The sequence below is a fragment of the Grampus griseus genome (assembly GCF_964374135.1).
Source record: "Grampus griseus genome assembly, chromosome: 7".
Lineage (NCBI taxonomy): Eukaryota > Metazoa > Chordata > Mammalia > Artiodactyla > Delphinidae > Grampus > Grampus griseus.
In genome coordinates, this window is record NC_139001.1 from 21,062,983 (window position 1) to 21,076,459 (window position 13,477).

At 50.9% G+C, this 13,477-nt stretch overlaps 1 protein-coding gene across 1 annotated transcript in view; it reads left to right on the forward strand.

Annotated features, from left to right (window-relative positions):
- MARCHF4 (membrane associated ring-CH-type finger 4) overlaps window positions 1–13,477 on the forward strand; it is a gene marked incomplete at its 3' end in the record, with an annotated part of 101,218 nt that overhangs the window by 77,506 nt on the left and 10,235 nt on the right. The window contains exons 2-3 of the mRNA XM_082658608.1: window positions 394–549; window positions 6,186–6,378. Coding sequence (XP_082514734.1) covers window positions 394–549; window positions 6,186–6,378 — 349 coding nt within the window. The remainder of the gene's footprint in view (window positions 1–393; window positions 550–6,185; window positions 6,379–13,477) is intronic.

Genomic DNA, 13,477 nt, shown 5'->3' on the forward strand with positions numbered 1-13,477 from the left:
TCACTTGTGTCGCCTGTCTGGCCCTGAGAGCATTTGAGTTTGAGACCCCTGGCTGAGCCTTTAAAGAGAAGCCTGTCTAGGCTGACACCCCCTTTGGATGGCAGAGGGCTTCCACAGAAAGCCCCCGACTCATTTCCGCAGAAATCCTGGGACTTGGGCAGTACCGAGTAGGAGCCGGGGGCTCAGAATCGTTAGCTGACTTCACGGAAGCTGGGGATCTGGAGGCCAGGCCTCCGCGCTAGTGTCTGGGGCCTCCCAACTAAGCCTGTGGTCTGGCCTGCCCCGAGACGGGGAGGGCTGGGGGGCAAACCAGCACTCACGAGGCCAGACCCCCAACGCCACCCCCAGACGGCGGGGCTCAGGCCTCACCACCCTCCGCCTCTCTCCCTGCAGGGGGAGCTGCTGAGCCCGTGCCGCTGCGACGGCTCGGTCAAGTGCACGCACCAGCCTTGCCTCATCAAGTGGATCAGCGAGCGGGGCTGCTGGAGCTGCGAGCTGTGCTACTACAAGTACCACGTCATCGCCATCAGCACAAAGAACCCTCTGCAGGTACAACCGGGGGCTGCCCGCTGGGACGCTGGGGCTCCGGCCCGGGCTTTCCCACACCCCCTGCTTTTCGGCGGGAGGACGACTTCACCTTAGAGTCTGGGCGGTTTGGAGAAAAAGAACGAGATGGGCCAGGTGGGCGAGACGGCAGATGGCAACCGGGCAGGAGGGGTGAAAGAATTTTTGTGTTTTCTCTTAAGGCTCAGCCAGAAGAGGAGAAAGGGATTGGGGCCAAGAGAGAGAAATAGATATAGAGGGAAAGAAATGTGGAGAATCAGATGGGAGAGAGAGAATAAGTGAGCTAATGGATGACTGAATGAATGGATGAAATCAGAAAGATAAGGAAAAGGAATAGGAAGAAAAGAGGGGAGGAAGGGAAGGAGGGAGGAAAAAACAAGGAAGAGCAGAGGACAGACGAGTGCAGGAGGGGAAAAAGGTAGGGTGGGAGGGTAAGGAGAAAGACAGTGGTAAAGCTACGGGCGGAAAAGAAGAAACAGAGAGAGAGGAGACTCAGTGGTACTTCCCAAACTTGAATGTGTCCTTCACCTGGAACCTGGTCAAAACACAGACTGTGATTCAGGCACGTGGGGTGGGGCCTGAGATCCCGTGTTTCTAACAAGCTATCAAATGATGCGGATGTGGCTGGCCCACAGACCATCCTTCCTGTGATAAGGGACTAGAGAAAAATGGAGACGAGACAGGAGAGGGAAGCAGAGGAAAAGAGAAGAGGGGGCAAGGAAGAAAGAAATGGGAGAGACTCTGAAGAGTTGTCTGTGAAGGGCCAGGGCAGGGAGGGCAGGGCTCGGGTGGGCTCTGCGAAACAGATTCACACAGGGCTGGACCCATCAGAACTAAGGGCTCCCCCACCGTCCTCCCCGAACCCTCCCGCCCTGCCCGGATACATCCATCACCCCCAAGCAGCTGGCAGGCCCTGCACCATGTCGTAAATCCTCCGAATCACACAGCTCCCCCCGCGAGGCACAGAGAGAGAGAGAGCGCTTTGCTTCTGAAAATACCTCCACAAACGCACGGTCAGCCAGTTAAGCTGCACATAATCAATGAACCGGCGCGCTAGTGAGGGCGGGAACTCAGCAGCTTGGCAGCCGTTGTCTCTCTCCTCCTCTCCGAGGGGGTGGGAGGGAGTCAATTCTGCAGCCCCAGGAGGGCGAGCGCTCTGGGGGTGATGGTGGCATGGGATCTTTGCATGAAGGGCAGCTGGAAACACCTGGCGTTGCAGTGTCCGCACGTGCGGGCCAGCGGGGAGGCTTATTTCCGAAAGGAGGCATTAGAGCCCCCAGGCACCTCGGCCATCCTGACAGTGTACCAAGGGGTCAGAATAAGAAGTGCTTCTCCCTGCGCTGGTTCCATCTTTAGCCGTTCATTCCAAAATCTTGAAGTGTCTTAAAATAGCAGTGCCGTGAGGCAGCTGACTCCACGCCCTGGAGTGCGTTAACTCTTCCCTTCCTTCTCAGCTGATTCAAACCTTGGAAAAGGGTCAGAGTCCAAACCCACAAACTCACCCCCAAGTGCCCCCTTGGCCCCGCCCTTGGCTCATAAACAGGAATCAGCCCTCGACACAAAAAATGAAGAACCATTTAGGGATAACTTTTTCCTGGGGGTAAAGAAAAGATAAGAAAAGGTCATTCTAATCTCATAAGTGCGGTAAGCAGATGGCAGTATTGACAAATTTGATCTATGGCTTTATTCTTAAGTTACTACCGTGTCTTTAACTATGAGTTTTTAGTCACTGGAGACTCTCTGATTCTGTTACTTCTGGATTGGGAGCGGACCATTGCATTCAATGGTGTGTGCTCAGTAAATGCCATTTCACTTTTCCAGATAGTACCGGAAGAAGGATGTAGTCCGGACTGGCAGCAGTGTTGTGTGATTGTGGCCCAGATTGTCCCAATTGCATGTCCTGGGCTCGGGCTCAGCCAGGTGTGAGACGGCTGCTTGCTCAGCCGTGGCGGGGCAACTTCTGCTCTCCCAGGCGAGCCCGACCATCTGTGGTACAGGATGGAGCAGGCAGGCCCTACCACGAGCGAGCAGAGCAATGGATGGGGTGCCGGAGCGACCTCTGCCGTCAGAGTAGGAACGTTTCTTCCAGGTCTCAGATCTCTCACCTCTTGGTTCATGCCCCATACGATGCTGTGAGAAACCGTGGACAAGACAGCACGTTATCTCGGTGACCCTCCGCAAGCTCTGTTTCTAGAAAGAGCCCCTGAGAAAGGAGGCGTTTCAGGGCAGCCTTGTGGCCTCAAGGCTCTGTGGCTGCTTCTCATCCTCTTTGCTACGCCTGAACTGCCATCATATTAATGAACATTTAGTTAGTGCTAACTGGGGACCAGTCAATGTTCTAGGTATTCCCATACATTATCACATTTAATACTGAAAACAACCCAATGCACTATTATTATTCCCAGTTTACAGATGAGACAGTAGAGGCACAGAGGGGTCAGCAGTTTGTCCAAGGTCACCCTGGTGGAGCAGGGTTACATCCAAGGGGTCTGACTTCTGAGTCTGGCCCTTAACCTCTACCCTGCAGTGCCCAGCACGGAGTTTGCTAAGTACAGTTATAAGTAGGCCCACCCTGACATGCATAGCTGTACTTTTGCTGAAACATAATGAAGAACAGAAATGATGGCAGCGTGTACCCTTCAGAGCACTGATTAATTTCACTTAACCATCACAATACTCTAGGAAGCAGGAGGTACCAACTATCTCCACTTTTTGGAAGTCTTGATGATTTTTTTTTAAATATATATTTTTTTGTAAATGTATTTATTTATTTATTTACTTTTGGCTGTGTTGGGTCTTCGTTGCCGCGCGGGCTTTCTCTACTTGTGGTGAGCCGGGGCCCCTCCTCATTGTGGTACATGGGCTTCTCATTGTGGTGGCTTCTCTTGGTGCAGAGCACAGGGCCTAGGTGCACGGGCTTCAGCCGTTGCAGCACACGGGCTCAGCAGTTGTGGCTTGCGGGCTCCAGAACACAGGCTCAGTAGTTGTGGTGCATGGGCTTAGTTGCTCCGTGGCCTGTAGGATCTTCCCGGACCAGGGCTCGAACCCGTGTCCCCTGCATTGGCAGGTGGATTCCCAACCACTGCACCACCAGGGAAGTCCCCTTGATGATTTATTGACTTCTCCCAGGTCACAGTCCACAAGCTGGAGAAGAGCTGGGTTAGGATTGGGTCGCCTGGCCCTTGCTCACTTCCCCGTCCTGTTATAAGGAAGGAATCATCCCGTCTTCATGCGCTTTCCTCTTTGTCTCTCCATTTGCTGCACAGCAGGGCACGGAGAAATCTCAGGACACTGCGATCGGGATCTCTCTGGGGACGAAGCTCTGGGTGTCTGGCGGTGGCACAGCCTGGTGCCTCTGGAGCCCTTCTCCCCTTCCCAGCCTCCCTGGGAGATTGCAGAGCTCTCCTGTCCTCTGCTTTCTCCTTGCAGCTCTGTGGAGCCTCCCATCGGACAGACAGGAGGAGAGCCTTGTGCATATCACCCCGTCCTGTTCTTTCTTCTTCCTGCTTCAAATTGTAGTCGGGAGCGCTGTTTCGTTTCCTCAGGTGGCTTAGGGGCTGGTAGGAAGGGGCTTTAGGGATTAAGGGGAGCTTCCTGTGCCTCTCCTTTTGGGGTTTGTGAAATCTGGAGCAGAAAGGGAGGGTATTGATGTCACAGTGGTGGAAACAAAAAGCTCAGTCAGGAGGCAGGCTCTGGAAGAAGCATTTGTCCTCTAAGAGAGGAGCCTGTCGGATCAGGCCATCTTCTGGAAAATGCCTTTGTTATGTGTAACCCTAGGCTGGAGAGTGGAAAATGTAAAGGCCCAATTACCTGTGATGGGATGCGATCTGTATAATTAAGTGCAAAGGCTAATGTCCTACATCTAGACTAGCAAGCAAAATGTTTTCCAGTAGTTACAGTTCCTTAGGGGCGTCTGGTCAGTCCTGGCTGGAGCCAGAATCAGTGCTTCCATCCAGGCCATTTAATGTGCAGGGAAGGCTCACTGTTGGCAGAAGGAAGGTTGTCTGCCTTTCCTTGAGAGTTCTGAAATGCCTCCTGAAATGTCTCCTGAAATGCCTTCTGGGGATGCTCTCTGCAGGGCATTATGCAAACTGCTACAGTCAGGAGATAGTCCTTCCCTCCACCTTCCCAAACCAGATCCTGTCACTTCCCTTCTTAAAACTGTTCAAGAGGGCTTCCTTGGTGGCGCAGTGGTTAAGAGTCCGTCTGCAAATGCAGAGGACACGGGTCCGTGCCCCGGTCCGGGAAGATCCCACATGCCGCGGAGCGGCTGGGCCCGTGGGCCATGGCCGCTGAGCCTGCGCGTCTGGAGCCTGTGCTCCGCAATGGGAGAGGCCACAACAGTGTGAGGCCCACTTACCGCAAAAAAAAAACTGTTCAAGAGCATCATGTTTACTCTTATGATAAAGTCAAAAATCTGTGCATGTTCTTCAAGCTCCCACGTGGTCTTCCCTTCTTACTCTCCCAGTCGTCTCACCCCATACTCCCTGCTCTCTGCTCCCCGCCTCTCTGGTCTTCTTCCAGGTTTTCATGTTCACCATGCTTTCTGCTGTCACAGGGCCTTTGCACATGCTCTTCCCTCTGCGGAGCATGCCTCCCTCCTCTCTTTGCCCAGTAAATTCCCAGTCAACTCATTGCTTCCTGTGGGAAGTGAAACCCCCTATTGTAGGCTCTCACATGCCATGTACCTCCCTTTCTTACTCCAGATGAATTGCTGTAGTAAATAACTCTTTGGTTGTCTGTGTTCCCTAGATGAAAAGCCCTGTGAAGGCAGAAGTCTTGTATGTTTTTGCTTACTGCCTTGTCTTCAGCACCTAGCAGGATGCCTGGCACAGAGAGAATACCCAGTACATATTTGCTGAGCAACAGTATGAATAAATTCCAAACCAAAATCCAACTCATGGCTCATCTAGGCCTATGCTACCTGGGCCAGCCATTGACTCATAGAATTTTGGAGTAGAAACCCACCCACACCCTAGCCTTCAACCCATCCATCAATACTGCTATTAGCATAGTGCTTTTTTCTGTTTAAAAAAACCCCTGAAATCTCAGTGTTCATATACGGTCAGTAAATTATACTGTTTTTCTTACCTCTCCCCCACATCCTGTGTCCTGTCTTTGTCTGTTGAATTGGGACTCTCTAGCATGTATATTAAATGACATGCCAAGTGGTGTTGTAGAAAACAAGTGAAAAAAATAATAACAATAAAAATGTCCTGTGCCCTCTCAGCACCTGTTAGTGAGAAAATAATGTGCTGCTCAGAAAAGAATATCCTGGGGACCCGGAACACCACCCACACTCTGCATTTCCACTTTTTCTTCCCATTTTTCTGTCTGTATCCTCATCAACCACAAAGGCCTTCCTTCCCAGCCATGCCCGCCCAGAACCCCCTCCCTGTAAAGGCTTCCGATCATCTAGTGTGATACAGGTTTCCTCCACATCAAAAGCAGTGTCAGCCTCAGGAACTTGCAAATATAGCCATCGCATTACAAGTTGGAAAGCCCAGGTTTAAATCCAGAGGCGAGAGGTTGGGGCAGCAGAAGGAGGACGGATGGGAATGGGATGGACGTGGGGTGAGGGCATCCAAGCAACCACTAACCCGCCGTTCTCTTCTCTGCAGTGGCAGGCCATCTCTCTGACAGTCATTGAGAAGGTTCAGATCGCAGCTGCCATCCTGGGTTCCCTCTTCCTCATTGCCAGTATCTCTTGGCTCATATGGTCGACCTTCAGCCCCTCAGCAAAATGGCAGCGCCAAGACCTCCTCTTCCAGATCTGCTACGGGATGTATGGATTCATGGATGTGGTGTGCATAGGTGGGTCTGGGGCTGGTCTCTACCGGAAATGGGGAACTGCATACTGATAAGTTACACATATCCCTCAGGGTCCCTCCCCCTTGAAGGTCAAAGCAGAGAGGGCACCAGGCTTGAGACCTGTGAGCTCGGGAGGGGCCAGAGGCTTAGATTTGAGGGGTGAGTAGAGAGTAGGAGGAAGCAGAGCAAAGGAGGAAGATCTAAGTGATTCCCAAGCAAATCTGCCCTTCCCAGTTGAAGATAAGAATAAGGAACCTTGTCCTAAAAATATCTGAGAAAGGTAGGTTGGTCAGTCTACCTGCCTCAAGCAAGTTGTGGAAGGCCTCTTATCTGTTGTGTGCACCACCGTTGCCAAGTCATGACAAAGGATGCCTGTACATTTAATTCCGTTCTCTTCACAGCAAAACGCCCAGAAACAGCCATGACGATACCTGCTCCCTTCATTTCCCAGCTTTCTTTAAGCCTATTAATGCCCAAGCTTTCTCTAGCCTAGTGGTTTGCAAAGTGTATATAGTCCTGGGGTTCCACACACAACTTCAGGAGCCACTGTTAGGACTGGAGAATGAAATGCTATACAGACAGGCTCTGAAACTTCACCCCTGCCTCACCCTGAGCTTCTGCACTTTCATCTGTTTATATATGTGTCTGTTCCAGGTAAGGTTTTGTTTTAAAACCTTCAGTGTTTTAGCAAAAGGTTGGAAACCCACCACTGCCGTTCCTGCTTGTTTCCTTACGCCTTTCCCAAATGTACGTTCCCTCCTCTTCCATTATGTCAGGTTGGTTGGTGGAGGGCTCTCTGTTTTTCCCAACAGATGACTGTGGCTGTCAACTCTGAAGTCTTCATCCAAGTGACTGAGGAGGTGGGGAATGACCCCGGTTTTCTCTGAGTGAATGAAGCATGCTCAAGCCCTGGTCATACACCCCAACCTGGACCTCTCAGGTTAGCCCCCAGGCTGCAGCGCTGAGAGTACCAGAGCTCCACAGTTGTCCTCGCCGCACATCAGTCTGTGTATGATGTCAAATATGCTACACTACTCTGTTTGGCAAGAAAACATCTATTAGCTAGAATTGGGCTGAGAGGGTGTTCATTTTCTTTGGGGTCCTTTAATACTGGGAATCAGAGAGGCCTGGAGAATTGCATACCGATTACAGCAGCCAGAGACCAGTGATGCTGGAACTTGTAAACTTGTCTAAGCGTCTTGCTGCCTCTCCCTGCTGGCTAAACTCCACCCTAAGTACCTCCCCCCTAAGTTCAAGAGCCTTTTAAACACGGCCCGTAGGCAGTGAAAGCAACAGACCGCCCAGGCTTGGAGGCCTGTGCAAGAGAGAGGACTGTGGAGGGGGAGGAATTTGACTTTGAGGCGTTCTAATTCAGTTCCCTCTCCTACCAGACTCCTTTCCTACTCCTGCTGGGGCACAGGCTGTAGATGCCAAAAACCAGGTGCGTCTCCATATGGAGGTGTGTGGCTCCGGCATGGAGGTGGAAGCAGTGGAAGCCTTCCTGTAGGGGCCCTTCCAGCTGCCCTTCGTTCTCCTTCAGGCAGGCTTTTGATCAGTCCCTGGTGTGCGCATCTGTGAGACATGCTTTCCTGTCACGTGGTGTATGGATAAGCTTTGGCTGCAGTAACAAACAGCTCCAAAATCGCACTGCCTCCCAAGAAGCATCTATGTCCCATTCATGGGTCTGCAAGGTGGTTTGGTTCTGCTGGGCTTGGCTGGACTTAGCTTCTGACTGTGTATTGGGTTCAGGCCTTCTCCTCATGTTGGGGCCCAGGCTAAAGGAGCAGGGACTACTGGGGTGTGTTCTTCTAGCCAAGCACAGGAGCACAGGAGTATGGGTGGAAACTTGCAGCGCTTCTCAAAGCTTCTGCTCAGTACTGGCACCCTGTCCCTTCTGCCCACAGCCCATGGGCCAGTGAAGTCACCAGTAAGCTCCTCCCCTGGAGGGAGCGTGGGTGAGAGAGAGAAACATAAATACCACCTCCCAGTCAGGGCTCCATAGATTTGAAAGTGGAGAGAACAGGACATAGGAGAGAATTGGTCATGTGATCGACCAGTGCAACTCCCTTGTTTTGAAGTTGAGAGAACAGGGGCCCAGGGAAGGGAAGTAATCTTCTCAAGATTGCTCAGCTGGGATTAGCAGCAAGGTCTCCCAGCTGGCGGTCTAATACTCTTTCCATTATCCTTGCATCAGATACCAGGAATCCTGCAGAGTCACTTGTGGAGTACCTACAGATGCCACCTATGACTTTGAAGGCACCTGGGCCCACTTACAGGAGGGGCCTTCACCGCAGGCCTGCTCCCTGGGGCTCTGAGCTACCCAGCACCCCTACTCGGACCTGCCTAGTGCTCATGGGGTCTCCCCTGAGGAGGGGTCCTCAGCTCCATCTCCTCTGTCTCTTCCTGGCCCCGATATCTACCTGCCTGCCCCCGGCCCACTTTTCTCTCTCTTCTTGTATACACGTGGCACTCAGTCACTCCGTTTATGGGAGATGCAGAGGGAGCCATGTACTGAGAGTGTTCACATTGCTGTCCTTCCTTCCAAGCTCTCAGGAAAGCATCCTTTCCCAGGTGTACAGCCACACCATGAACTATCCACTCTGCTCAGGCAGCCAGCGACTGCTTGGAGACAGCCAGTGGATAGAAGGGGCATGCATAGGGACCCTAATCGCTTTCGGTGCCGTCCAAAAGTGGTCAGATATATTTAGATTTAGACTATCTCACCTTTAAAAAGTTCAGACTGCTCTATTATTTTATTGATTCTAACTGGAGGTAATTCTGTTTCAGAAGCGTGTCCCCAGGGGCAATGATTATTCCCCCCATTTTTCGGATGGTGAAACTCTGAGACTGAAGAATTTGTCTTAGGTTAATTCAGGCAGCACGGTAGGGCTCTCATTTCAGGGTTCAGGGTTTTTTTTTTTGTTTGTTTTTTGCAGTACACGGGCCTCTCACTGTTGTGGCCTCTCCCGTTGCGGAGCACAGGCTCCGGACGCGCAGGCTCAGCGGCCATGGCTCACGGGCCCAGCCGCTCCGCGGCATGTGGGATCTTCCCGGACCGGGGCACGAACCCATGTCCCCTGCATCGGCAGGCGGACTCTCAACCACTGAGCCACCAGGGAAGTCCTGTTTGTTTGTTTTTTTTAAGAGATGCTGTCCATAGGAGAAAATGCTGGGAGACAAAGTTAAAAAGGAAGTAATATGTGATCTAGTTAAGAGAGTGGGAGGTGATGGGCCGGAGCTGGAAGGCACACATTCTTGTGGTGGTTGCGATGATGATGATTTTGATGATGATGATGATCAAGAGTAATGATGGTGGTTGTAAGGGTGAAGTTCAAGCACGAGACACTTCTCCTCTACCATGTTCTGGTCAGTTGCAGTGGAGGCGGGGGGAACACACAGCACTGCAAAAGTGGGTGTAAGTCCCACGTACCGCAAAAAAAAAAAAAAAGTGGGTGTAAAAATGTCAGCTTTTAAGGGCTCTCTGGAAGGGAAAGTCAGGTGGAGCCTCTTTATTTTTAGGCTTAACTAGACATTCAGACTTACGGAGCTACAGGAGAGCATGAGATTCACCTAGAGGAATGCAGGACAGGACCCACAGCCTCCATAAGGCAGGTCCAGCTTACCTCTGCAGGCGAGTCCTCGCCACACTCCCGATCCTAGTGTAGGGCTAGTCTCTCAGCCCCCAAATGATAGTTCAGAAACGAGGAGATGAGATCCACAACAGTGGGTCCATCTTGGCCTAGTGTCCAGGGTCCCCGCAAAAGCCACACTTATTCACCAGAGTCACTGGACTCAGAAAGCCCAATGCTACAGCCTCCCAGCAGTCTTCACGGTAAAGCGCCCACCCGTCAGGGGTCACCTCCAACTTAGGCAATGTTATAACCCAGCTGACGCTCCACCCTCAGCAGGTTTTCAGGGGCGACAAACCAGAATGCCAACCCAGGGTCCAGTCTGTTCCTCTAGAAGGAGAGTGTGCCGCAATTTCTCTCCTACACCTCCTGCCTCCATTCACGAATCTGCACTTCTGGCCTGATTCACTGAACCAATGGGAGGCAGAGAAGCTAGAACAGGGACAGCGACCAGGCTGGGCCAGCCAGGAGGAGGCACGATGTGGTCCTTTTACTGCACAAAGATGGAAACCACAGAGAGCCACGGGGGGGCACCTACAGGCTTCTGAGGCAGTCACCAGCTTTAAAACTCAATCATTGAGCTCACTTCCATTGGAAAAGAAGAAACTTTCCTTCCAGAAGTTCTGGGAGAGTGGAAGAAGATGATATGAAAAGGTGGGCGGAGGAAGGGCGGGATCCTCACCAGAGAGTGGGTGGAAGTGGAAATGAGGGAGGTGGGTGTTTTCAAGAGATGTTGGGCAAATAAAAATGTTGACGGAAAGAACCCATGTCCATAGACCCAAGCTGCCTGGATAGATGGAGCAATTTAGTACCTGGATAGAAATTTTATCCTCGGGAGAAAGGAAAATGAGTCTAGCCCCGTGTGAACTCAAGAGGTGGAGTAAGAAAGGAATAAGACCGTTCGTTAAAATAATTCCTTGAACTTTCTCTACTCTTCAGACACCTTGGTCTATCCCCTAGACTGTTAAATGGCCTCAGATAGTATAAATCTGAGTTAACATAATATAGAGGTTTAATTAATCCTTAAAAATGTATTTCGCTTTTCTATCAGAGTGGTGTGCTAAGGGAAAGTTGGTGAGAGTGGGAGAGGCACATGAGGAGAAACTCCACTGAGCACCAACACCAGATCAGCAGATATTCTCTGCCATGAAGCTAAGAGGACGCAGAGTCTGGGACATGGTCAGCTTGCTGTTTGTGAAGCTACGTCAGCCCCATCCATGGCTGTGTCCACCTGGCTGGCCTCCAGGTCAATCAGTGAAGGCAGTGACTATCAGACAATGGCCTTTGGTTCTCACCAAAGGATTTTGCCTGAAATGGTTTCCAGGAAGGCCCGGATTCTCTGTTTGATGCAGCATGGGTCCAGGGTTGTGGACAATGTCTCTGGACTTGGTCCTATCAGAGGGTTGTATATTCTGGGCTATGGGCTGCCTCTACAGTTGGCTTACAGTCCTAACTCCCTAGACCAATCTGTGCCACTGTGAAAGTCAGATGTAAGTTGCTGTAGACAGAGCAAACCACCAAACCCCTGCAACAGAGAGGAACTGAGAAAGGGGCCAACAACTCTAAAAGATAAGCAAGGTAAGTATTATCCATATTTAACAGGTGAGAATAGGTTTAAAGCAGTTGGGCTCCAGGTAACATAACTAAGAGATGGCAGAGCTGAGGACCGGACCACGAACTCCTGGCTCCAATTCCTGGGCACTTTTTACCGCCTATTTCATCTCTGATTGTGCTGTGAAATTGCAGATGCAGGGATTGGATGAGGAGGCAGGTTGAGGGGAAATTGGTCCAGTAATACCTTGACCCATAGAGTAATGGCTGGTAACAATAAGAAATTCAGTGAGCCCCAGCTGCTCCTGGTTTTGGAGGTTAGCCGTTGTTGTACCTCCCTTTTAATCAGTGCTGTTCTGACACCAGCTGAGAGGGAGGCTTGAGAAGTTGAGATGAAATTTGGGTAGTTTGTCTCCCCATGACATTCTGGTGAAAGGTATTTGGGATGTGGGTGGCTAAATTTACTGGTTAGCATGGAATTAGGGAATCCACTCCTTCCTCAGAAATATTTATTGAAAGGGCATCTGCTCTCAAGGATCTTACACTTCACTGGGGATGCAGACAAGGTGATTACTGATGGCAATAATAAGAGCTGGGACACAGAGATGAGTGAGCACAGGAAATGACTGAATCAGAGTGGGCTTGGGATGGTCAGATCCATTCATTCATTATCATTTGTTGGATGTCTTGTTTTGTTCCTGAAACTAGGGAATATTAACACAGAGATGAATGAGACACAGTCCCTGCCCTCAAGGAGCTCACAGTCTACAAATAAATCACAACACAGCAGGAGTTTTACAAGATATACAGGAAGGTAGAACCGAGCAGAGAGCAATTAACTCTCTCTTAGAGGTGTCCAAGAAGGGTTTCTAAAGGAAGGAACCCTAACCTTGAGCTAATTTTAAAAGATATGTCAAAATTTATCCAGGGGCTTCCCTGGTGGCGCAGTGGTTGAGAGTCTGCCTGCCGATGCAGGGGACACAGGTTCGTGCCCCGGTCTGGGAAGATCCCACATGCTGCAGAGCGGCTGGGCCCGTGAGCCATGGCCGCTGAGACTGCGCGTCTGGAGTGCTCCGCAACGGGAGAGGCCACAACAGTGAGAGGCCCGTGTACCGCAAAAAAAAAAAAAAAATTTATCCAGAAAAGTGGAGAACTTTCCAGGCAGAACATGTGTAGAGACACAGAAACATGTGAGAAAAAGGTGTGCTTAGGAAACTTTGGGCAGATTTATATGGCTTGGTGCAAAGAGCCAGGGGTGGAGAGGTGGGTCATGGGGATGGGGAGGTTGGTAAGAACCAGATCTCACAGATCACGAATCACGTGCTAAGCAGCTCAGACTACCCTGTTGGTGATGGGGAGGGATTGATAAGATTTTATATGGAGAAGAATTATGACCAGATGTGTGTTTTAAAGAGACAGCTCTGGTAGCTGTGGGGAGGATGGATCAGAGCTGGACAGACTAGACATTGGGAGAGGCCAGCTGGAAACATGCTTGTAATAGTCTGAGCAAGAAGGAAAGAGATGCAAAACAGTGGCAATGGGGAAGAAGTGTATGGGATGACCTTGAGCAGCACATAGGATGTGGACTTGATAGGACTGTCTGAACTCCTTCAGGCAAGTGGGAGCCCCGGGGCTCTGGCTCAAGTGGGGACTAGGCGCCATTGCTGAGCATGAGAATGGGGTGGGCAATGGATGAAACAAATGGGAAACAAAGTATATGTCTTCAGCAAAGGCAGCAGAAAAAAAAAAAAGGACCATCCTAAACCTAAAATCTAGGCAGAGAGGCAAGAGGCAGTTGCTAAGTCAAGAGTTTGCAGTAGGAGAGATGCAAGGCACGTGGAGGACATTATCTGCAAAGAGGAGAATGCAAGGCCAGGAAGGTGTCTCTTTGCTGGGGTAGAAAGAGGGAAAGGCTTTCTTTC